We start from the raw sequence: 27,054 nt of genomic DNA on the forward strand, positions 1-27,054 counted from the left end.
ATCCTGCCTTTTTTTGTGTGCCCTTCTGCAGCTTGTAAAATTGCCATTTTGAAGTTGTATATGATATCTGTGATGAAAATTGTCATTTGCTGTATTTGGCCTGTAAAATTTTTTTTCTGATAAGTGTTCTTATTTGTTGCCATTTTTGAATTGTGGACATATTATGGTACAATCTTATACTTTTTGTAATTGCAATAACAATCTTTTGTATTTTCCATTTGAATTATATATACACCTTTTAGTAAATTTTGATGCTTCTATAATTATTTTTTTGACCTCTGATACTTTGTACCCCTTGTTCTTGTCATAAAAATTAGGAACAGACTAATACAGAGACTCTTCTGGAGCAAGGTAAACACGGTGTCTTCTAGACAGTTTGCACAACTGAAGGAATATGATCTTCAAGAAGATGCCGCTGGCTGTGGAAATCTAGCCATATCAGAAAAGTTGTACTTATCCGTACATCATTATATGCTGCAACTTCATCAAATAACAAGGGAAGAGACTGGTGCTAGAAGTATACAGGATTATATTGGCAGCTATAGTCTTACCCTCTTTTCGCAGAACCTCTGCTGATAGTAAGGTATAACTTTATAAACAGGCCAAACAGCTATAAGTCAAGGGTCATGATCTCACCAGAATCATCAAATTTAATACACACTTCACTGACACAACTGAGGTTTTGCTGGGCCACAGTGAAAGGATTGGTTTCATTCTTGACAGGCTCTTATCCTTACCAGCCATGCTCAGCTGTTTATGCCAAGCTCCAGGGGATGGCATAATTTAATACCCAAGTTTTAACTTTACAAATTAATACACAACAAAACCTGTAAAAACTATGTTCCCTTACCTGAATCTCTAAAGTCATTTCAGCTATTTGATTCTGTTGATTGTCAATGACCTGTAGGAAAAAGGAGACAAATAATTGTATCTGTATAGTTCATGCTAGTCTTTAATGTGCCACTGGACTTCTGTTTTGTTTTGCTACAATAAACTAACACAGCTTTTGGGGTTTGGTATTTTATTCTGGTTTTAACTGAAAATGTTCTTCACTATTACTGTAAGCCTCCCTAAACCACAAGGAAAGGCAGGATATAAATGCTAAACAAATAAATTTGAGCTAGCTACACACTAATATAAAAACAGCAACCCTGCATAAGAATAGTGGTCCATCTAGTTCAGCACCCTGGGTCACACAGTGGTCAAGTAGTTCCCCTGGAAGACCAACAACACAGCATAGAGGCTGAGGCCTTCCCTGATTTAGCTTCCTGGCACTGGAATTAAGAGGTTTACTGCCTCAGAATGTGGAAGCTCCTAGCCGCTGATAAACTCCATGAATCTGTCTAATTCCCTTTTAAAGCCAGCTATGCCTGTGGCCATTCCCCATTTTAATTACTCAGTGTATAAAGAATCTACTACCCCTCAGCTTCATTAGAGCCCTCAAGTTCTAGTACTTTGAGAGAGGAAGAAAAAGTTCTCTTTATTAACTCTCTCTACCTCACACTTAATTTTATAAACTTCTATCATATCTTCTCTTAGTTGTCTCTTTTCTACACTGAAAAGTCCCAGTCTCTATCCTCACAGGGAAGGTGCTCCAACACCTCAATCATCTTGGTTTCCCTCTTCTGTACTTCTTCCAGCTCTGTGATGTCCTTTTTGAGATACGGTGACCAGAACTGCATACGGTATTCTAAATGAGGGCACATCATAGATCTATACAGGGGCATTAAAATATTGGCCATTTTATTTTCAATCCCTTTCCTAATAATCCCCAACATAGTGGTTGCCTTTTTTTTTTTTTACTGCTGCAGCACACTGAACTATCTACTTCAAGATCTTTTCCCCTCTCAGCCTCAGCAAGTTCAGACCCTAGTAGCATATACCTGAAATGGGGTTGGGGTTTTGTTTTTGTTCCAATGTGCACCACCTTACACTTACCATACTAACACTGAAATTCATTTGCCTGTAATAATGCTTAATTTAATGCACTGACCTTGCTGGCTTTCTCATTTTTCTCTTTGAGGCTTTCATTTTCACTCTGAAGTTGTTTTGTGTCCAACATAGGAAGGCGTACACCATCTTCTAGGCATTTTTCTACTTTCTGTTGCAGGCTATAGTTTAGATTTGAGGGGGAAAAATTCAGAAACTGCAAGAGGAGGATGAAAAACTGCACTTTGCAGCATAACTGGACGTTAAAAAAACAAGGTATTCCAACACTTAAAAGCTGTTGGGTGTTCAGTTCACCCTGAAACAAATCCATGAACAAAATACATGGAATTTTTAATTCATAAACTATATCATTTTGCATTACTTTTCCAAAGCCAAAGGGAACATCTAACAATGAAATCGTAAACCAGAGTTGCACCCTTCTAAGCTCCATTCACTTCAGTGGATTTAGAAGAATATAATACAGTTTAGGGATTGCATCGTAACTCACAGATTCATGCATTGGAGAATTATATCACTGTAGAAAATGGATAACCAAATTTATGCAATAGTGCCAGCTACAGCAAATATTTAAACACAATCTAATTGGGGATAATCCCTGCCCTTAGTTAATAGCTATATGTATAGTCATAATAAAAATTAAAGCATTGGTGTTTGAGTGGCATTTTGGATTGCTATAGAAGCTCAAATTGGCACACAAAAACTGATGGTGGCCAGGATAAAGAAGAGATGAGACCACCAATAAGAAAAGACAGCAAGGAAGGGAAGGGTGAGAGCCAAGAGTAGTGGGGAGCTGAATCTGCCAGCAAGGGTGAAAAGAGGGCTTCCTCTCCCTGTGAGTCTTCACCGGTACCCCGCTTGTAGATATCTAATGCTCATATAGTATTTTTGCACATTTTGGGTTCGCAGGTTCTTGTTTAAAAAATGATCCTATTGAGCATCAAATATTACATCATAAGAGCTGCCATAGCATCATCAAGCTTTTAGATAGGCATATCTCAACCCCAGAAGAATGATTCACTGTGTTTACAACACAAAATGGGGCATATCTAAAATTAGATTCGCAAATAACCACTTAGCTGGGGTCAGCAGAAACTGTCTCCAAATGACCAACATCCCAAATATGGCCAGAAATATAGGGGAGCAGTTGCTTGCCTTCAGAAAGATTATGGAACTTCTACAAACCTGGTCTCTCAGTTAAATGCTGGAACATGCCAAATGAGGAATTAAAGAAACACAGAACAGAGCAGCCTTGGAGAGGGACAAAGAATAATATAATCTTCTAGCAGATTATAAACAAATCCAACTCATATCACTAGGGATCAGTATGTATTGGAGCCCAAGAGCAAGAAATGTTTAAGAATGGGACAAACGTCTAGAAAAGGGCAGAAATTAAAATATAGTTCAAAGCTATTGGTTGGAGACAACAGATAATCACACATATGAGAAACTTGTAATCATCAATTCTAATATTTCTTGCTACAATAAAAAGCAGCAAGACCATACACAGTATTAATGTTAGAGGACATATGAATATAGGTGACTGTATGGTGTTTGAAGTTATAACAACTGGGGGACTCACAAGGACTTGCAGTAGCTATCTCACTTCTCCCTCCCCCACTATTTCCCCTTCCCTGAAAGCCCCCATATAGACTCTCTCCTTTTTCTGCCCCTTCTCTCTTTCTCACTCCCAATCAACCTACCTTTATGTCCCCACCATCTTTAGTTTTCCCCTCTCTTACTCCTGGAGGCCTCTCCCTGGGAAAAGTGTGGCCCAGTCACATGATGGGAAACCTGCAAAGACTTGCAAGGGATACCTCATTTTCTCCTATATCCCCCTCCCCATACTAGTTCCTTTTCCCCTCCTCCTGGCAGCCCCCATATTCTCTCTTTTCCCTGCTTCCTTCTCTCCTTCCCACCCACCCACCGACCCACCCACCTACCTTTTATCTGCCCCCCATCTCCAGCTATGTTTATTATTTATTGACTACATCTATATCCCATCTTTCTCCACACTATGGACCCAAAGCAGCTTACATCATTCTGTTCCATTTTATCTTCACTAGAACCTTGAGAGGTAAGCTAGGCAGAGTGTGTTTGACTGGTTTCAGGTCACTCAACAAGATTTCATGGCAGAGTGGGGATTTTAATCTGGGTCTCCCAGATTGTAGCCTGAATCTCTACCTACTGTACCATACTGGTCTTCATGGGGCGGCTGTTGTTGAACACTAGCACACTAGTCCTGGGAGAGTCATACAAGTTGTGTGGTATCAAGCTGCCTTGTTGTGGCTATCAGGCCTGGCCCCAATGAGTCGTCCCTCAAACACCCAGAAAGGGCCCTGCCCCTTCCCCCTGCCTTTTCTCAGGTTTCTCAGGCTCCAATCTCTGGATTTCATCTCAGTTGAAAGAGCTGCTGCCACAGGCAGCAGGACAGAGGGAAAAAACAGAGAGGAGGGAAGCATTTTTGATGGCTTAGAGGTAAAAGATAGGGGAGACACATAAAGAAAAAAAGCAACCTGAGAGCTCAAGGCGAGGGAAAAATCACAAAGCTCTCTAGAAGCCCTGTGCTTGTAAGGAAGCAGGAAGGTGGTGCGCACTCCCTGAAGGTGGTGCGCACTCCCTTCCCACTGGAAATTGAAAAGCGAGACCTACTTTTCACCTCCAGGGATAACAGGAAGGAGAATCCCCAAATGTTTCAGAGTGCCGTGTCTTCAAGCAGAAGTAGCTGCTTTTTAAAAGTGATTTTTAAGGGTACTTGCATGATCTTCTGGATTTTAAAATGCATTTTTAAAATTTCCCTGTGTAGGCAGGTGTGCTGGGTACTATTTTTGTCATCTAACACTTTCAGTATACTTATTTGCAAATCAGTAACATGACTAAGTAAGAACCATGACATCTAAAAGTCCAACATGATTTCAAGCTTATGTTGTCCATGTACAGGCAGCCCAGTGACCATCTTCCCTCCCTCCACATACAATCATTCATGTCTTTTTAACACTCAGATTGGCTTAGTTCTTTCTGGAAACCTTTGCAGCTCAACTCCTAATCTACACCATCAGTGATATACAAAGTCCCAGAGCAAACGGAAAAAAAAAAACACCACACATTTGCTTGCCCTCATATCCATCATCTACCAAAATTAAACACAAATTATGACAATGACAATTGTCGTTTAAATTTAGAAACAAGACTTTGCTTCAAGTAACTGTAGACTTTTAGAACAGCACAAAGCCAGCCTGGTATATTATACACTCACATATACAAGAGCCACCAGATGTAAGATGGAAACAATGCACTCAGTGATTTGGCTAACTGTCCCAAATACCTAACCTTTCATTGTTTGGACAAAGTGTTTGTGGTATGTACCTTTCAATAACAGAGGGTCACAAAGGGACCGGCCACACTTTTTATATCACTACAAATAAAAATTCTACCCCCCTTTTTATTGAATTGTGTTTCTTTAGAATTTTACCCTAAATTGTTTTGTTTCTTTAGAATTTTACCCTAAAACTCATAAAATTATAATCCTAAAGAATTTAATTTATTCTTTAATGACATTTTGATTCTAACATCTATTGTTCAACAGCAGTCTTCCACATTTTGTTCCATTGTAATTATGTGGAGAGAGCACACGCCACACGTAGCTAAAGCTTCTTTGTCATATGCACCTGCTTCAGCATAAGCATGCAAAGTAATACCTTTGTATGCATTTTAATAACTGCTGTATCATTTCTATTTTGCAAACTAATTTACAGTCCTTCTCTTGTACTTCCTCTCACTCCCACTGTGAAAAAGTTTACTACTATTCCATTGTATAGTTAGTTAGGCTGCTGTGATTTGATTGAAGCCATTCAACAACTTAACTGCTAAATAGGATTTTGAAATCAGAGCTCTGGGAAACAATTATAATGTCCAGCTACTAGAACACTATTTCTACCAGAAACCAGAATGGAATTATTTCAGTACAGTAATCAGCAACTAATTTGGCCAATGGGTCAGTCTAAAGCTAAGCCCTAAGTTGGTTGACCACTCCTCTTCTCATATATCATCTGCTTGACTCCCCTCCCCCATCCTAGCCTGTATCATTAAGGTGACTACTGGTAGGAGAACTGTTCCTAATGTCACTTTAAATGTAGGTGCCATGGCAGCTACTGCAAAACTTCCCATTAAGGATTTGTCAGCTGGTACGTACTGTTAAGCCAAAGGAAATAGAAAAGGAGGAAAAGGGAGATAAAAGGTTTCATTAATGCTTCTTACTACCCTGGAAGCAATAGCAGATGTGTGTATTGTTGCTGAGAAACCATGGATGGGCAATTCCACTAGCAAAACTGAAAAAGAATACAACAGCTGCCACTGTGTATAAAACTTGGTGGCAGTAGTTGGAAATGTGCCAGTGACCAAGCCACAGAATTTTAGTATTAAGCAGACACCTTATAAGTCATCTAGTCCAGCTTTCCTACTCAGTGCAGGAAATCCAAAGCTTGAGCATTCCTCACAGACAGCCTTTGCTTGAAGACCAAGTTTCTGTTAATGTTCAACCAAAATCTACCTTCCTGTAAATTAAGCCCATTAGATCTAGTTTTGCCCTCTGTATCATCAAAGATTAAGTCTCTGCCCTCTTTCATGTGACAGCCCTTTAGGTATCAGAAAACTCAATCATATTTCACCTCAGTCTTTGCTTCTGTAGACTAAACATACCCATTTCCTTCATCCTTTCCTCACAGGACTAATTTTTGAGACCTCTGAATATCTTCCTCTGAACTAAGTAAAATTTAAGATATGGCACCCAGAACTGGACACGGTGTTCTAGATAAGGCCTGACTAGTGCAGAATACAGTGGAACTATTAGTACTATGTTTCAGTTAATGCACAGTAAAACTGAATTCATTGTTCTTTAAAGCTGCCTCACACTGCTGATATGTTCAGGTTGTCATAGCTTGCAATCCTGACATCTTTTTTCACATGTAATACTGCCAAGTCAGGTACCCCACATCCTACCATTGTCCACCTGAAAATTTCTGCCTAGATGCAGAACTTTGCTTGTGTCTCTGTTGAGTTTCATTTTACTAATTTCGACCCAGATTCCTAAATTGTCACGGTCATTTCGCTACCATCTTTCCCAGCTTTGCGTCATCTGATAATTAATAAAGAGTCCTTCTACTTCTGCATCCATGTCACTGATAAAATTTTGAACAGTAATGGGCCCAGGACAGAGCCCTGTGACACCCTACTCAAGACCTCCCTCAAGAAAGACGAAGTGCCATTGATAGGCATTCTGAGTATAGTTCTCCAACCAGCTGTGAATCTACCTGATGGTACCATCTTCTAGGCCACATTTAACCAGATTGCTAGCCAAAATACCATGAGACATTTGGGTCAGATGACCTGCTGTAATCAATGCGGAGATTATATTAGAACATAACATAAGAAAGGCCCTGCTGGATCAGACCAAGGCCCATCAAGTCCAGCAGTCTGTTCACACAGTGGCCAACCTGGTGCCTCTAGGAAGCCCCCAAACAAGACGACTGCAGCAGCACCATCCTGCCTGTGTTCCACCGCACCCAAAATAATAGGCATGCTTCTCTGATACTAGAGAGAATAGGTATGCAGCATGACTAATCTCCATTCTAACTAACAGCCATGAATACCCCTCTCCTCCATGAATATGTTCACTCCCCTCTTAAAGCCCTCCAAGCTGGCAGCCATCACCACATCCTGGGGCAGGGAGTTCCACAATTTAACTATGCGTTGTGTGAAAAAATACTTCCTTTTATCTGTTTTGAATCTCTCGCCCTCCAGCTTTAGCAGATGACCCCGTGTTCTAGTATTATGGGAGAGGGAGAAAAACTTCTCCCTGTCCACTCTCTCCAAACCATGCATAATTTTATAAACCTCTATCATGTCTCCCCTCAGCCGCCTTCTTTCCAAGCTAAACAGCCCTAAGCGTCTTAACCGCTCCCCATAGGACAGTTGCTCTAGTCCCCTAATCATTTTGGTTGCTCTTTTCTGCACCTTCTCAAGTTCCGTAATATCCTTTTTTAGGTGTGTTGACCAGAACTGTACACAGTATTCCAAGTGTGGTCTCACCATAGATTTGTACAAGGGCAGTATGTATAAGAGCATATTCAGTATGCTCAGTATATTAGTCAGAGAGCCAGTATGGTGCAGTGGTTAGAATGCAGATTAGGATCTTGGAGACCCACGTTCAAATCTCATGCCACAGAAGCTTGCTAGGTGACCTTGGGCCAGTCACACACTCAGACTAAGCTACCTGACAGAGTTGTTACGAGAATACAATGGAAAGGAGGAGAATGATGTAAGCTGGTTTGGTCCCCACTGAAGAGCAAGGTAGGGTATAAATGAATAAACATATTTATATTTAATTGCTCAGCAAGACATGTTATGCGGGATTTCTTGATTATTTACATTTGTTGAGTTGATGATTCCTACTATAGTTAGTTGCTTTTACTTGAGTCTGGGGGACCTTTTCCCTTCCCTTTTCCATCATATCACATCCACAGCATTCCTGCAATCCACTAGGCTAATAACCCACACAAAAATGCCAAACTAATAATTTGGCAAGGTGAGTTCTTCCCAATTCATGATGGTTTCTCCTAATCACTATTGTTTTCAAAATGCTTACAGGCTGAACACTTTATAACTTGTCCAGTACCTTCCCAAGTATTGAAGAAAGTTTGAGCAGTCTGTAATTTCACAAATCCCCCCTTCTGAAAATGAATATTTGTTTTCTGTGAGCTGGACTGTGCCTATGGACTCCTAGTTCTGCTCCCTATTCAAGTAAAATATAGCAGATAACAATCCTCATAACCATCAAGAGTCTTTTTGTTATGCCCAGTTCTTTTCTGCTTACACTGTTGTTTCTACTCCCCATCCTTAAAGCAGCAGTTCTGCAATCCCCATTATCTTTAAAATGATATTGCTGTAGTCAGTCACATTGCAATTTCATTTTGCAGTGTACTACATTCACCACCTTCTGTGTGGTGGAGCAGTTTAAATTACTACAGAGTTCGTTTAAACCACACTGTCACTAGACAGGCACAGAATTTTACTGTTCCAAATATCCTGTTCAGAACAATGGTCCTGAATTAGTGATCTAATAAGATATTCATACCTCTGTACTGAAGTTACCAATTCTTTTTCTTTCTTTTTCTGACACACAAGCTGCAATTCTTTCTCTGTACATTGTGTTCTGGATTCCTCAAGGGCCTTCTCTAGCTCAACCACTGTAGCTTGTAGCTGCTTGTTCTTTTCTTCTAGAACCTGCAACTACACAACAGCAAAACATTTTCATACTGAGGCATGCTGAGCACAGGTCAGGGAGTCTCAATGAAGAAGACTGCCTGCTCCAAAGTTCCCTCAAGGGTCACCAAGTCAGATTATGATTTGTACTGGGATGCCCATTCTTCCACTGGGCTTGGAAACAACTCAAAGCAAAATGGTGGGAGTGGGACCACATGGCCACAAATAATCTTTAACATGCCCAGGAAATCTTACTATTGGCAAAAGAGAAGCGTTCACAATGGGTGGGGCTCATAGCTTCTATCGTTATATTGACTGGTGTGTGTGTGCAAGAAAGAGACAGCGTGCACACACAGCCCAGTTTCCTGGTCTTTCCTGAGAAGAGTCAGGGAACAGTTCACACTCAGGACAGGTGTGTTTGATCAGACCAATGCTACCTTGGAACTCTTTGCTACTGTATTGCTGCAATCTGTATCTACTTTTGTTTTTCTATTTTATTTTTTAGTCTATTCTTTTATTTATATTTATTTTTCTATTGTTACAGCATTGCTTAAAACATGAGATCATGGTGATAGCATAACTTCTGTTAATTTACCTATCAGAGGTATGAAGGATACAGACATTGCAACAATTGGGCTCATATGCCAAACAAGAAGAAAAGCAACTGGAAATTGTTTGTTTTCCATACTTACAATTATAATACAATTGAACCATGTCTAAAACTGGCATTCAAACAGGGACAGACATGTTTGTTGTAGCAAAATAAAATGAAAGTCCAGTGGTGCCCTAAAGACTAACAACATTTATTTCAGCAAGAGTTTTCGGGAGTCAGAGATAATTTCTTTAGATATGTGGAAAGGAAATCATTTTGGCAATACTATCCCCGATGCTCTTTAACATCTACATGAAACAGCTGGGTGAAGAAGCATCTGGAGATCTGCAGGTGACACTCAGCTCTACCTCATGCTTCCAACTGATCCCAGGGAGGCTGCAGAAACTCTGCACTGGTGGCTGGAGGCAGTTCTAGAGCGGATATGGGCTAATAAACTGGGTTAATAAAGCTTAATAAATATGGGTTAATAAAGCTTAATCCTGACAATATGGTAGTACTACTGGCGGGCAGAAGGTCTGAACCAGGATTCAAGGTGTTACCCATTTTTAATGGTGTGGTACTCCTCTTGAAGGAACAGATCCGTAATCTGAGGGTGCTCTTGGACCAGGCCTACTGCTGTATGAGCAGGTAGCAGCTGTGGCCAGGAGTGCCTTTTACCAGCTTTGACTGGTTAGCCAGCTGCGGCCTTTCCTTCACAGAAAAGATCTGGTCATTGTGGTGCATGGCATAGTTAAATCTAGATTAGATTACTGCAGTGCACTCTACATGGGGCTGCCCTAGAGAAGTATTTGTAAACTACAACTGGTACAGAATGCTGCACCCAGGATGTTGACTGGACTGGGTCACTCCATTCTTGGCCCATCTACCCTGGCTCCTAATTTGCTTCTATGCACAATTCAGGGTGCTGGTCTTGACCTTCAAAGCCCTGTATGGTTTGTGAGGAACACACCTGAAGGACCACCTACTCCCTTATGAACTTGCCTGTCCACTAGGACATCTTTGGAGGCCCTGCTTCGGGTGCCTCCGCCTTCTGAGATTAGGCCGAAGGCAACCTGGAAGACAGCCTTTTCGGTCACGGCACCAAATCTCTGGAACTCATTCCTGAGGGAGATTCACCTGTCCCCTACTGTTGCTATCTATCTTCTGCCAGTAGGTGAAGGGTTTTTATTTCATTTGGCATTCCTTAAGTGATCCATCCTTCCCAACCAATGTTTTAATTGCTGTTTTTATGTTTTGTATGCATTTTATGTTTTTAATTGTTTAAATGATGTGAGCATTTTTGAGGGGTGATTTTAAGGGTTTTAAAATGTTATTTTATCATGTATGCTTTAAATTGTTCGCTGACTTGGTCGCCCTTGTGAGGACAGCAGTTAACTAATTTGCTTTTGTAAGCAGCACAAATATGAAACCTATTGGTAATTAAAGTACACTTTGGTTTTTATAATAAAATAATGTTTTAAAAATAACAAATATTTCACAGGTCAATTAATCATATCATTTTGACCTGTTAAATAGTCAACCTTAGTAATGGCATATTTTAATTTTGGGAAACCGCAACATTTAAACCCCCTGGGTTGCACCAATGATTCTGTTCTGCTGGCAGAAAAGCTTTCCTCCAGCAGAAGGAGCTTTTGATCCATGGAAGAGGCAGTGTACCATATTTATGCATTTTAAAAATAAATACCTTTGAGCACAATCCATTGAAAATCCTCTTCTGTGTGAGCTCCGTTGTATAGTGCTCTTTCATTTCTAGGGGCTTATGTAGTGGCATTTTCAGAGGATTATGCTTTTTTAATTTTTTTTTTTACCAGAGTACAGTGTGTGCAAATATTACACATGGTAATTTATAATACGTATCCAGCAAAACCTCTAAATTCTCATGACTCATGGATACCACAAAATATAGGTTACCTGTTTACTTTGACTTTCAACATCATCCAACGTTGGTAGGTCAGCCAGGTACTTTTCAAGTGTTTCTATTCTTCTTTGTTTCTCTTTGTTTTGTTCTGATTCTTTTTGGCATTTCTTTTTCAGGCTGCTTATGTATCGATCCCTAGTTTTGAGCTAGAAAAGAAGAATGCATTATTAAGTGAGACAGGAAACAAATATGCACAAGGTAATCTAAAAACTGATGTTTCATTCTTACAATACCATTGATTCCCAATTGTTATTAAAGATAAGTGTTATTTCAGTCTTATTAAAAGATACACATGGCAATATTGCATTTATTTCTTTTGATGCTAAGATTTCTTGCTTACCATTTCTATGGTTAGACACTTCTACTGTAGTTAAACACATGGGTGTTTTCACTTTGGTTAAACCAGCAGCTCCGAGATCACAACAGTATTTTTTAGCACACTAATGGTTATGATTATTGGCTTTCTACTGCTTTAAAACAACTGAACCCAGGTGATTTTGTTTAAAACAGGGTTTAGCTGACCTTTTAGCCTTCCAAAAATTGAAGCCAGGATTTCAGAAAGACTACAGATTAGCTTAATTGCGGGGGATTGGGCTTTATTTGCAAACTAGGGAATATAAAATAAAATAAACTTAGACTTTTAAAAAGAGTTCCATACTTTCATCTCAGTTGTAGTTGCAAAAAATAGTCAACTTTTAGGCTAGAAAGTCATAACAATTAAAAAAAATGAAGTCAATTGAAGCATGTCTGAGGGTAGTTTTACAAAGACATTGGGTTGTGTGGGGGTTTGAAAAAAGGCCATAACAGGTTACTCCTGAAGAGGAAAAAGTCAAGGGCAGCAGGTCAGTGAGTCTGGTTCAACAGCAGGTCAGTTAGCGCTCAAAGTCAGAATGCAGTGTCGCAGCCGAGCTAGTTTGGTGAAGTAGTCTTGGGGGACAGAATGAGTGTCAGGAGGGGAATATTGTGGAGCCCTGGCTGGGGTGGTACAATGAAGAAGTCTTGCAAGGCCCTCTTCATTAAGGCTGCTGCTGGAGTGCCACCCCCAGAGGTGCCGGAGGTAGGTGAGGGCACTGGGCAGGGGTCTGCTTTTCAGGCTGCCCCTCCTCCAGCTGTTGTGACTCAGCAGCACTAAGAGGAGCAGCCAGAGATCTCTTTTGGGCTGAACTTGGGGGAGAATGAGAGTATTCCAGCTCTCAATTTCACCCCAGAGACCAGAGGCTGCAAAAGGAACTTGAGGAGAGACTGGATACCCCTTCTCCAGTTTCCCCAGAGTCCAACAGGCCTTCTGAAGAGAGGGAAGAGAGACTAGAGGGTGGCACAAAAAGAGATTGAGGTGCATCCCAAGGTGCCTCTATCTAAACCTCCTGTCCCTCGATTGTGTCCTTCTGTCCCCCTCAGACATGCACTCTAGTCAGCATGGGTGACTGTGGCAGCTATAGGGTGAGAGACTGCGGGGGTGGGGGCAGAGGTTCTGAGGCATCTGCCTTATGGATTGAAGAATGAGCAATCCCCCACTCTGGCCTCTCCCCAACAATCAAATAAAAAGGAAGGCATAAGCTTTGAATAAAGGATTGGCATCATGTAAGCTTTTTGCTCCCTAAGGTCTCTTATCTGGAAACCCACTAGACCAAGGCTGTACTTATATGTGAGGTACACACTTTTCCTTGGACATTTGACTCAACAGACAAGTCACAGATGGAGATGAACAACAAAGATTTATTTAACAGAAAATAAAGTATTTAATGTGGTAAATATTATGTGTGAATATTATGTATGGCTCCCTTGTCAGGTTACCGCAGCAGGTTCAAGGTTGCTCTTTTCTCACACAGAGCACCTTCCTCAGAACCTACACACAACAGTTAGGAATGATGCACCCTTAACAGGATGCTTATTAGTCACACTAAAATAAGCTTCCTTCCCTCAGCTGACCCCCAAACGCTAACTAAAAGCCAAATGAAAGCCTTGCTAAGCTGACACTCCTATCCAGAGCCACGAAATCCCATCCAAAGGGAAAAAAAGTTTTTCTTCCCCCACTTAAGCTGAAACTGGCTCACTCTTTCCCATCCTGTGGAGTTCCATGGGCTCTGACTGGCTGACAATTTGGATGAGGCCTAAATCACAAGGATTGGTTCAGAGCCCTGGAGGAGAGGTGGGACTTTAAGGATGATGGCCACAGTGCCCTTATACCACTAAGGTCTGGAAGCATTTCAAAAGAATAGAGGAATTTTGCACAGTGCCAGTTAAGTAGGGTAGGATCAGTCGAGAGAACGTCTCTTGATGACTGGCCTCAAAAACCATTTGAAGAAGCACCACCAGTTAAGTAAAGGTAAAGGTCCCCTGTGCAAGCACCGGGTCATTCCTGACCCATGGGGTGACGTCACATCCCGACATTTACTAGGCAGACTTTGTTTGCGGGGTGGTTTGCCAGTGCCTTCCCCAGTCATCTTCCCTTTACCCCCAGCAAGCTGGGTCCTCATTTTACCGACCTCGGAAGGATGGAAGGCTGAGTCAACCTTGAGCCGGCTACCTGAAACCGACTTCCGTCGGGATTGAACTCAGGTCGTGAGCAGAGCTTGGACTGCAGTACAGCAGCTTACCACTCTGCATCACGGGGCTCAAAAACCATTTGAAGAAGCACCACCAGTTAGTTTACCATAATTTCATGTGATATATGAATGCAGACATCCTGGTTTATTCTGGTTTGTTCCCCAGTGCTGCCCTCAGAACAGTGCAGCCCACGATACCAGCTGAGATACTAACCATAGTCTTCATGTTATGTCTGAACTCAGAACAGTTCAGATATAATGCAAAACCACGGGTTTATGTATGCTAATCAACTAACAATAGTTAATGGACTGGCTCACATTCGAACAATCACATTAGCCACTGCTAGTTTAATTAAACCATGGTTTTACATGATATCTGAACCAAGATGCTGTTTAATCCATAGCATGTTCTATCACAACAATAAAGTCCTCTTGGAAAGCTCAATGAGAAACCCACCTTCTCTTCCATCTTCTTCTTGTCTTCATTGGATTTGTTTGCCATTTGTTTGAGGAACTCGCTGAGTTGCAGTTCCTTACTCTGTACTGATGCAAGCTTCCGTTCCAACTCATCGCTTTCACAATGGGCCATAGACCTCTCAGCAAACTGAGGCTGCATTGGTGTGTTCTCATACTGAGGATGCTTTGAAAGAAACAGAAGGGATCAATGAATTTGCTGCTGATATTATCCGCACACATCCAGAGTAGGTTTCCTCAAGAAGAATTTCTCACTTGTAACATTTGGAATAGGGCAGTCAAATTGGCAAGGTAACAGATATATTCTATGTTGTATTTAGAAACGAAAAAGCAGAAACAAACATTAAGAAATATACTGAACTGCCTACTGTCTCTGGCTATAGCATACATCAGGGATCCCCTACCATGTTAATGTTAAAAAAGAGACATGTACAAGAAAATAAAATCTAGTAGAATTAACATTGATATGAACCACCAAAAACAACATATTTGTGGGATTCTGCTCTAGAGCTAACTACCTTAGCTCTTATTTTTCTTGCTGCCAGAGCAAACAATGATGTTCTATGAGAAATATACTCTTGGAGTCAGACAGCAAGAATATGATTTTCTCCTTTTCTGAGTGGAGGTTTGTACCCACTAGTAGCCCATCAAGAAACTTAATCCTGGGCTGTGCATAGAGTGGTCAATGAAATAAATAATGAGGTAAATCCTCCTGCACATGAGTATTGCAGACACACAAGGGTTGATCCTTGGGGAAGGGTCCCCAACCTTTCTGTGTCTGTGGGCACATTTGGAATTCTGGCATTGCGTGGTGGGTGCAGCAACAAAATGGCTGCTGCAGGAGACGGGTTCCAGGTGTCGGTGAGCACCATGGCACCCGTGGGCACCACACTGGGGACCTCTGTCATACACAAAGAGCGGTATCCAGTTTTCAGTTAATATCCAAGCCTAGAAAACACCTTAGCAGCAAACAATGCAACGTGCATCCTTAGATATAATAACTGGGGATAGATATAAATGACAAATGAAGCTGATTATATTTATGCTGGTGAGACCTTACAATAATTGTTAAGGTACAGCGTCAGATTAATGTTACACCCAAACAATTTCATTTTCCCTATAGGCTTTTCTGTTACAGAAAAACAGGTATTATACAATTTTGCAAACAATCTACCGTATATACTCGGGTATAAGCCGACCCGAGTATAAGCCGACCCCCCAAATTTGAGGCCAGAAAAGGGAATTTCTTATTGACCCGCGTATAAGCCGAGGGTCAATAAGAAATTCCCTTTACCGGCAATGCTGCGCTCTAAAATGCCGGCCGCCATTTTAGAGCGCAGAGCCCCTGCCCCAGGTCGCCCTCCCGCTGCCTCCCAGGCCCTCCCGCCCCACCCCACCCCACCCCCAGTGCCATCCAAGGGGGGGAGGGGGAAGAGCCCCTGAACCCCCTACTTACCGGGAGACACGGCGAATCGGCGGCGTGGCCTTCCTGGGCCGGCAGGAGGCCTTTCCAGGCCCCTGCCGGCTGGAGGAAGGCGCTTGGGCGCGTGGGTGGCGGCGGTGCAGCCGGCAGGGGCCTCCTGCCGGCCCAGGAAGGACCCTGCAGGCAGAAGAAAGGTGCCCGGGCGCCTGGGCGGCGGCGGAGCAGCCGGCACGGACCTTCTGCCGGCCAAGGAAGGACCCTGCCGGCAGGAGAAAGGCGCCCGGGCGCCTGGGCGGCGGCGGAGCAGCCGGCAGGGACCTCCTGCCGGCCCCTCCAGGCCCCTGCCGGCAGGAGAAAGGCTCCCGGGCGAGGCGGCGATGGCAGCGGTAAGTTCCTCCCTCCTCCCCCCTCCTACCGTATTGACCCGTGTATAAGCCGAGTTCGGCTTTTTCAGCCCTTTTTTTGGGCTGAAAAACTCGGCTTATACACGAGTATATACGGTATATAAGTAGACAACAATGTAGCTGAAATGGTCTTCCCCAATGAAGCAGAATGTTGAATTCCTATAAATATACTCTCCTTGGAGGCACATGAGCTCCAGGATAGTCAAACTAAAGCCCAGCCTACTTAATTTCACAGACTCTTAACTCTGGTGTTGGTTTATTTTTTCATATCTCAAATATACATGTCTGCCTAGGGAGGACCCACTGCATTGCATCTAAGGGACTGAGATTATTAGTCTTGACAGTGGTTAAGGTGCCATAAGTCTCCTGTTGTGTGTGTTGTGTTAAGTGCTGTCAAGTCGCTTCCGACTCATGGTGACCCTATGAATCAATATCCTTCAAAATGTCCTATCTTTGACAGCCTTGCTCAGGTCTTGCAAATTGAGGGCTTCTCCTGTTACCACATGGTAAACTTGGCCTGTACTACATCAGACTGAAAACTGGGGTATTGCATATCTGAATGCTTGCAATAATCCTAGAAAAGTACCACAAGGACAAAGCTATGCTTGAACAATTCACCTTGATAACTAGTTTTCCATGAAGGCATTTTTTAATATGTCAGCCAAAATGTATATGCCAGTCAGGCCAAAACATAACAAAAATATTAACTGGAAGTTTCAGCAGAGTGATTGCTATGAAGCAACACACTCTGAATCCTGACAATTTTTTTACACACATTTTGGTGCTTGAGCCTCATTCTCATCTGGCTTTTTTTTTTCTTTTGACATTCCCTCAGTGATCCCTCCTTCCTGGCTAATGTTTTGTTTTTTTGTCTTTGTACATATTTTAGCTCTGTTTTTATTTTTTTTAATAATGTGTATATTTTGAGGGTGTGTGATTTTAATGGTTTTTAAATGTGATTTTATTATGTATGTTTGTTAACGACCTTGGTGGTCTTTATGAGGGTAGAAAGGTGGGATATAAATTTTGTAAAATAAATAAATTACAATATTTAAGTGCAATCCTAAGCAGAGTCACACCCTTCTAAATCCAAGTAAGTCAATGGGCTTAGAAGGCTGTTACTGTGTTTAGTGCTACGCTGTTAGTTGGAAGTAAAGTATCCCGATTTCCGTAGAGCTGATGGATGCATTCAGAAAAGGCATATGGCACACCCCTACTGAGAATTTAGTATTTCACACTACAAGAGAGACCTTCTGAATAAGTACACCCGCACATCAAAGACTTCCTGAACATAAAAAAATTAGCATGCCAGCAAAGGATGAAGCATCATTTAATCATGTTGGAAGGGGTACAACCACCCAGACCCTTCATGATACAACAAGAATAAATATATTTCACTGAACTTGAGGCCATTAATTGAAACATGTCACCAGTTTGAAATTAATTTAGAAGGGAGTCCCTACACACACTGAATTGAGTGCAAATGGTTAACAGAATACAGAATTGCTTGTTTTACAGATAGGTTACCTTTCCCACACACTTGAGTTACTCCTGATTTTCTTGGGAGTTGATCCACAAGCATAGGAATCAGTTTGGGTAGGGTTCTTCAGCACATCTGCCCTCCCTGTGCATTTTTACAGTTGTGGAGTCAGTTAATTTTCTTCCACACATGGCTTAAATAATGAGGATTTTCGAGGGAGGGTGCTGTCATCATCAGTGTTGTTATTAGTGTCATCAGAGCACCCCCTTATTTTTATAAAAAACAGCCCTAAAATATTGCTATATCACTGTAGTGTTGTAATGACAGCTTAAACAGGTTCTCTGAATTCCCAGCTTTCATTTAAAAAAAATTAAGTCTCTAGCCTTGTGGAGATATAAGGAGAAAGGCATATCTCTTTGAGGGAAAGGTCTAAAGACTTTTTAAAAAATGAAAGCTGGGAATTCAGAGAACCTTCTTAAAATATCATTACAACAATACAGTGATATATTGATATTTTAGGGCCTTTAAAAAAATGAAATCACTTGTCTTGGGGAGAGCGAGTCATTTAATGATGACGACAGTCAAATCATCGAAAAATGGGCTGGATTACTTAGCAATCGTACATATAACTTGATTTTGTACACCTATTTTTTGGTTTTAAAATAACTGAAGTCTGACAGATTGTAGTCCTACTTCACTTACAAAATAATGTCTTGCCTAAGAAATGGAGCTTTAAGTTTTTATGTAATGTGTATTGTATTTTTTTGTGTTTTGGGCTGTGTTGAAACATTATATAAAATAAAAAGCACTTAGAAAAGTGGGCTGGAGGTGGGTGGGACAAAAAAACCCAACAACGATAGAAACGTTATACACTAGGAAAAAGCTGACTTAAAATTGGCTTCCAGAAAAAGACTGGGGTAAAAGTGGTCTCAAAAGAGCCAGAAAAACCCCAGGAGAAAAACAAACAAACAAACAAAAACAAAGTGAAAACTAACGGCACAAACGGCATGTGGAAATCAAGGGATAAACCAAAGCAGTATGGGGCCAGAACTGACAAAAATAAGCCCAAAAAAATGTGGAAAAGAGCATGTGTCAACATCACTTGATTTAATAACAATATAAAACAGTTTAAAAGACAAAATATTTTACTGCATTTCTTCAAACACAATGTACATTTTGAGGAAATTATTTCTAGCCTGTAATAGTATGCAAGTTGTCTTCTAGGATTATCAGGCACTTTCAGGATTTTACAGGACCAGACATAACAAACAAAATACAGACCTTCATCTTACCTGGAAACTACTCATGAAAGAAAAGTCTTCACAATTCACAATGTGTCCCAGCCTTGCTTGCTGAGCTCGCAATTCATTCTCCCTTATCTTCTGGTGTAAAAGGTTAATTTGCTGGTTTTGCCTGTAAGAATTGGAACAGAAAGGAAAAACATGTGAAACCTGTGTCACATTATCAGCGTTTCCACTTTCATTCATTCAAGTGCGAATGTGTATAACATTGGGATGTATATTAACTATGGACTGTAACTTCCCATGGTATGTTCAGCAACTTCTTACTATGTGTACAAGTTCTGGTGTGCATATGAAGCACACATATGTCCTAGGCCTTTCTTATTTACTTCAGTGGATTTGACAGCTCTGCATGCACTGAGTCTGTAATTCATGTTAAAAGGAAGAGGGAAATGGGGAGTTAGCCCTTAAAAGGAATGTCAACCCTTAAAAGGAATGCCCTGCAAAATTTCTAGCGCAGAGCTGCTGCTTAGATATGAGCTCTGCCATAAAATGAGTTCAATCTCTGCTTGCCAGAACCACCATCAGCACCACACAGATGAAGAATGGCTTTTGCCTTTGTCAGGAACTTCTGGTCTCTCTTGCTACAGCAGGGGAAAAACTATAGGAACTAAAGTTCCCATTTGCCATCTTATGGCAGGAGACCTCCAGGTAACTGCAGCCTTTGCCTGTCAATGCTCACCTGGTTGGCAGGAAGAAACTGAGGCCAAATAGAGGGAAGAAACCATCTTCCTGGGAAGAAAAATAAGGCCTCATCTACTTACAATAAGTTTTGGTCACAGAGTTCCTGACAATTCCTAGAGCTACCCAGAAGTGACAAAGGGAAGCTTTAAGAATTGCCAGAAACTCTATAGTGCTAAGATTACCATAGAGTTTCCAGCAATTTCCAGCAATTCCAAAGAGCTACACTTTGTTACTTTTGGGTAACTCTAGGAATTGCCAGGAACTCTATGGTCAGAACTTCTTGTAAGCAGATGAGGCCTTATTTTTATTTTTTCTGCCAGGACATGCCCCCCACAAGCCACCTGCCAGGCAACCCTAGTGGTATCTGGTTGGCCACTGTGTGAGACAGGATGCTGGACTAGATGGACCAGTGGACTGCTTCAGCAGGGCTCTTCTTAAAACAGAAGACAAGCAGGTGGCTGTGCTTGGTGAGGTGGGCAAAGATAAGAGACTTTTTCCCTGAAGGGGGGGGGGAGAAACCTGCCCTAGAGAGGAAGCAACATTTTTTTCAGTCTTCAAGCCAACTTTCAGTGCTTTTGGAATCATTCAGAGTACAAATAATAGAGCAGATTGTGAGTGGTTTTATATTCAAGCTTGGTGTACCAATTATGTGCACAGGATTATGACCCAGATTTGCTGAGTCACTGAAGTGGAGGCTCCTGTTTGAAATATATTCACTATCACCCCTCTAAAGATTGTAGGTTTTGGTTGAAAAGAGAATAATTATTGGTAATGGTCTTTCTTGCTGAGACACAAGACAGATTACATAATGTAAGTCAAGTAAATTTAACACGATGAACATCCAATGAACAATACAATACGGAACAGAAATCTCAAACAGAACTGAAACAAAGCATGAGCTTTTAAACATGATACTTTTAGTGGTGTAGAGCTACCTAGTCTGGCATACATATTGTCTCTTTACCAATGAAACTCCTGACCATTTTATTACAGCACAGTCCTATTTACCTGTGCAAAAAGCACTCTTGAATAATCCCGTTCTGCACAGTTTGTGAAAAGCCAGGTGAGTGGGAGCCTTTGCAGCTTAGTCACCCCTGCCCACTCCCATGTCATATGCTACTGCTTTCACAGCAGTGGTACCTTATCCCAACCCCATAAGGAAGCAACCTATATGGTTTTTCACTATTCAGGAACTTGATATTGTACCCTGAATGTACAAATTTTAGTGGTTATAAATTTCAGCTGGGTGAGTTCATAATATTTTTATGTTTGCTTATCCTCAGTATAGTGCTTTGGTTTCCACAATGCTATACAAAGTGGTGATAGCTTTCTGCAATACAGTTTAGCCTATGCTTTGGATCCAGCAATCCACAGATGGAAAGATCACACACATAAAGCTGCCTTATACTGAATCAGCCTATCGACCAATCAAAGTCGAGATTGCCTACTCAGACTAGCAGTGGCTCTCTAGGGTCTTAGGCTGAGATATTTCCCATCATCTACTGCCAGCACCTTTTCCCTGCAGATACCAGGGTTTGGACCTGATACCTTCTGCATGCAAACCAGAGGCTCTTCTATTGAGCCACAGCCCATCCCCTTTATTCCTGGATTGTGGGACCCATCATCTATACTGCTGTGCTGATGGAAGAAGAAAGGAAGGTTTCATGCTCACCCCCCTCCTGAACCCCATGAGAGTCATGACTCCAGGAATAAACTTTGCCGGGGTCAGAATGGACTTCTGGAAAACAGGTAATGTAGGAAAAATTTGTGATCATCAACACATCCCACGGATGGATCACTGGATATAACCTTACGGTTAGGAAAAAATTCACCAGCTTCTAATTTTTATTTAAAGAAAAGAAGACCAGTCTTGTTGCATCCATTTTGTTGGGAAGTCTGTTATTTCTTTATTTGCTTATTTTACAGTTACAATTACATTCCATCCTAAAACTTTGCTGTCCAAAACAGACAGAACCACTTTATTGTTCATTTAATTCTTATGCAGTGATCTTCTACATTAACTCTCACAGTAAAAATTAACGTCAGAGCTGTAACAGAAGTTTTCAAAGGTAGGTAGGTATTCAAGAAGGATGCCAACTTAAACTGCAGAAACATTCCCTATTTCACATCTAATCCTATAAATCTCCAGAGTTGTCTGACAATAAAAGGTCTCATGCCATGAGGATTTCACTACTGATGCTACTGTATGCTAGCTTTAATCTTTTGTTACCCCCACAGCTGTTACTATTAATCCAGTGTATAGTCACAAGCTGGTAGGGCTTTGCTTAAAAAAAAATAACAGGATGATGATCTCACAAATCTAGCCAGTGTATGGCAGTGGAAATAATAAACTCAACAGTCTGCAGGTAATTTTAGCAAATTCCCATAGATTCTCAAGTCTCCTCTACAGATAAGAGCAATTTGTGTTTGTATTTTGAAACAGAATACCTTATTCCCAAACCCTTGTAATCTGTAGTTTCCCCTCCTGCCAACCTCTACGATGTCTCATATCTTCAATACTTTCATAAATACTTGTAACTCTGTTTCTCCCTAACACTGCCTCCAATGTTCTCTTCCAAATGAGAGCCCCTCCCCATTGGCACTACTCCCAAACCCCTAATACTGACATCATATTTCCTTATTTATTTGTTACTGTCTCAACTAATAAGTCCTCTTATGAAAGGAAAGCATTTAGCGCACAGAGAGACCATGAGTAGAAAACACATCACCCAAATGACCTAGATCAAATGACCTAGTCCAGTGATTCCCAACCTGGGGTAAATGACCCCCAGGGTACGAACCAGGACATTTAGGATTATGCAAAAAAATTGAATAATGCTTGGAAAAGGCACAGTGTAAGTCAGAAGACGTCCTCAACTTTTTATACTCCTTCTAGGGCCATAGTCATCCATAACCCTCAGAGAGCAGAATATCTGAAAGCCTTCCATCTGTTTTTAAACATGAACTATGCTAAGCTCACATTGCTCTACAGATGTTAAGTCAACAATTTAACAGCACAGTTTACATACAAATATAAAATTAATATACAGAGAGGAAAATTCAAAGCCTTATTGTGCTGTAATCAATTATACATAAAGGTTATTAAAAGACTGAAATATCTGCTTTCTTATGGACAAAGTCTCAGCACAAAATGTGGCCACTTTAAAGGTGGTCTCATTGGAGCAGTCTGAGAGGAGGAGATATGTATAAAATATTTCAGATCATCTAAGTAGCAACACGTGGTACAACTTTCAAGACACGGAGTGGGCACTGATTCACTTCCCTCTCTTCAGAACTATGGATGAGTCAGCAACAGACCCATCTCTATGCCTGTTGACACAGCATCCGCCTTACATCCAAATGCCTGGACTGGATCAATGATTCCCAAAACATTTTTAGAGCAAATATAACAAGATAAACTATGGAACAAAAGTGATCATTTTAACCTTTTTTTTAAAGTACAGGTTGAGTATCCCTTATCTGAAATGACCCCAAATTCGAAACTTTTTGAGCGCTGATATGATGCAACCTGACCTCATGTGACAAGTAGCAGTCAAAACTCAGGCACACAACAGACAATTTATTCAGCATCCCCAAGGGGAAAAGCCCCCTTCAGCTGCGATATATCTTTTCCATGCTTATTCTCTGCTCTGTGGTAGATGGCTGAGATAGTGACACCTTTGCTTTCTTATGGTTCAATGTACACAAACCTTGTTTCATGCACAAAATTATCAAGATACTGTATAAAATTACCTTCAGGCTATGTGTATAAGGTGTATCTTAAATATAATTGAATTTCGTATTTATACTTGCGCCCCATCCCCACGATATAATGTATATGCAAATATTCCAAAATCCGAAATGATCCAAAATCCAAAACACTTCTGGTCCCAAGCATTTCGGATAAAGGATACTCAACCTGTAGTAATAATATATCAAGGTACTTAAGCTGGTTACAAATGAATTTGCCAGAATAAGTTATACAATCTAGCTCTTTAACAAGAAAAATGATACAAATAAGACATGAAAGTTGATCTATAAATAATCTCAAATCTTTTCTTCCCTTTTCTGAAGATGTAACAGGTTTTCAAAAGAAGCTACAGAATAAACGATGAAAGTTTCCTTCATTCAAAAGAAAGGTTCTCTTTGTACCCCAAAGTATAATTCAGTATTCAGAGAACATGTTCTGTACTGAAACCTCTTTCCTACTTTCTGGGGTTTGGGGGAGGAGGTGAGAAACAGAAAAAATTAAAACTTTTTTTCACGGATATTTAATCAGTTATTTTATAACATATTTCTTACCTTAATAAGACTCTAATTTGGGAGCATGTTCTTTAAACTGTCCCATACGAAGCCTTTTTAAAATTCATCCCAATAGAGAAGCTCTATCAGTAAGAGGCTTAGCATGCAGTTCAGCCCAATTTCTCCTTGTTCCTGTTAAGCGTGTGTGTGTGGGGGGGGGGAGGGGAATCTTCAGCTCTACATGACAAGCCAAAGCAAGTTCATGCTTTGCTAAACCAAAACAAACACCATTGCAAGAAATGTTAAAAGTTGTTCTTTTGGCAAACATTTCATTTGTATAATTACTTACAATTTACTTTAAAAGTTGCTTCCCCCACCCCCTCCTAACACACCAAAATGCTACTTTTAGCTCCAAATTGTATGGCTGTCTAGATTTGAATCCAGTAGCATCCTAGAGACCAACAAGATTTTTGGGGTATATGCTTTTGTGAGTCAATGCTCCCTTCATCAGATACTAAATGAGCCTCCGATGACAAGGGGAAATGAAACAAGGCCTCTAGGGGCGATAGAAGTATGCAGGCTAGCTTAATGCTGGAAGTGGCCTCCCTTTTAAAACACATTGCTTTAAAATTTATTAGTGGGGTTGCCAGCTCCGGGTTGGGAAATACCTGGAGATTTTGGGGGTGGAGTCTGAGGAGGGTGGGGTTTAGAGAGGGGAGGGAATTCAATGCCACAAGAGTCCAATTGCCAAAGCAGCCATTTTCTCCAGGGAACTGATTTCTATCAGCTGGAGATCAGTTGTAATAGCAGGAGATCTCCAGCCACCACCTGGAGGATGGTAACCCTATTAATTAGGTAGGCATCTAATTTATTGGGTAGTAGGGTATTCATAATCAGTGCCAGGTAACACATCAGAAATGGTGTACACTGAGAATAATATGTACAGTGACTGCCAAAGATGAAGTAGACAAAAATGCTTGCCCAAGCACACAATTACACCTTATTTAATTTGGAGAAAGAAAACAACAGAAGGGGAACTAAAGCAGTAACACAACTGTGGGAGGAACAAGATAATTCATTTTGTACTTCATTTACAGCTCATTCTGCTCAAACATACTGTTCTCTGGGGAAACTATCAGTAGTGACCCTGAAAAAAAATCCTTCATCCTCCATAACCAACATTCAAGAACAAAACAAGAAGCATATAGTAATCTGCAGAATTCCTTAGGATGTTAAAAGACCTTGGATTATCTTCAGAGAATAGCATAAATTAGTAATTAAGTAGAAATGTGAAAGATGTCAAACATGTCAGGTATGCTGATCATATAGTCTGCTTCTCTGGCACTCAAAGTGTACAGATGGTCATTGAAGTATCTTGTATATGTAAAAATTTACTTGCAAGTACTGTGTTCAAACAACTCTAGAAAAGTCATTTGACATACAGCTTTGACTACATCACATGTTCTATTTCTATTAATGTGGTCTTATGGGATTTACTTTAACATTTGCAATGAGCTTAAAAGGACTTTTAGATTTTGGGAGACCAACATGCTGAAGAGAGGTTGCCAGTTTTGTTTTCAGTATTAGGTCCAATTATACATGTTATGTTTCAACTCGATGAGATTGGGAACCTCGAGGGGGAGGAATAGAGGCCAAGGCATTGGGTAAAGGAGATTTTAAACTAATGAGGAAAAAGAAATAGTCACAACAAAGTTGAGTTGCCAAACTAGGGTTGGGAAATACCTGGAGATTGGAGGGTGGGATATAAGGCCATGCAGTCCACCGTCCAAAGCAGCCATTTTCTCCAGGAGAAATAGAATAACAGTGCATTCCTAAGGAGAGTTACTCCAGTCTAAGCGCATTCATTTCAATGGGCTCAGACTGGAGTAACTCTCCTTAGGAAGGAACTGTAAATGTTTTAAATAAATAAATAATAAGCAACATGTAGTCTAGAGATCACTTGTAATTCTGGGAGTTCTCCACCTAGGTTTAGCGACACTAGAATATAGGCAACTTGTGTTTTTTCGTACTTAAACTCAGCCCTTAAATACAGGTTCAAGACTCTTAGGGCATGTTCTGTTACTACAGCATAATATCTAATGTCCTATAGTATCCTACAGCTGGAGAATGAAATAATTTTAAAAAATTGTTCATTTCCCACTTTTCCCACTGTGGTTTGATTTTGTTTCAGTTATTAACTTCAAAGAAAATCTTCAGTAAATTCAGCAAATTTGAACACAGGTTTGAAGAAGACTAGATGCATTTTATACTGAATGATTAATGTAAAACACAATTACAGTGCAAAGCCTATAAAATGAATATGTGATTATGTGATAAAAGATTTAATAACAAAATTATTTTTTAAAACATGCAATTTGCTGGCATTAATGCCACATCTTCTAGAACTCTGTCAATCATATTTGACAGTTGAATGAACATATATACATACACATCCCTTCTACATAAATTTGCATAGCAGGAACAGAAAAAAACAATATTAGCTCATTTTGTGTATTTCTTGCTTTTGTCTCTGCAAACAATAAAGATTCTCAAGTTTAAGAATCATAATATAAATAAGGACCAGCCATATTCAGATCATGTTTTCATTAAACATCTCAACAGAATATGCTACAGCACAAAAACGTACGAAAAAGCAACTTGCAGCTAGATCTTGAGCAAGTTTACTTTCCACTTTAGTCCAAGCTAAATGTTGCATTTCGCACATGGTCAGCATGGGGAACTGTAGCAGGCTGCCAGCTGCA

The 27,054-nt window shown here is 40.7% G+C and overlaps 1 protein-coding gene across 2 annotated transcripts in view; it reads right to left on the reverse strand.

Annotated features, from left to right (window-relative positions):
* Positions 1–27,054, reverse strand: part of CEP85L (centrosomal protein 85 like) — a 177,582-nt gene that overhangs the window by 20,455 nt on the left and 130,073 nt on the right. For both annotated transcript variants that reach the window (XM_056856534.1, XM_056856535.1), the window contains 6 exons: positions 19,358–19,478; positions 14,742–14,924; positions 11,732–11,884; positions 9,080–9,234; positions 1,994–2,111; positions 851–901 (listed from right to left, as the gene is read on the reverse strand). In XM_056856534.1, the coding sequence (XP_056712512.1) occupies positions 851–901; positions 1,994–2,111; positions 9,080–9,234; positions 11,732–11,884; positions 14,742–14,924; positions 19,358–19,478 (781 nt within the window). The remainder of the gene's footprint in view (positions 1–850; positions 902–1,993; positions 2,112–9,079; positions 9,235–11,731; positions 11,885–14,741; positions 14,925–19,357; positions 19,479–27,054) is intronic.

The sequence above is a fragment of the Euleptes europaea genome, chromosome 10, assembly GCF_029931775.1.
Source record: "Euleptes europaea isolate rEulEur1 chromosome 10, rEulEur1.hap1, whole genome shotgun sequence".
Taxonomy (NCBI): Eukaryota; Metazoa; Chordata; class Lepidosauria; order Squamata; family Sphaerodactylidae; genus Euleptes; species Euleptes europaea.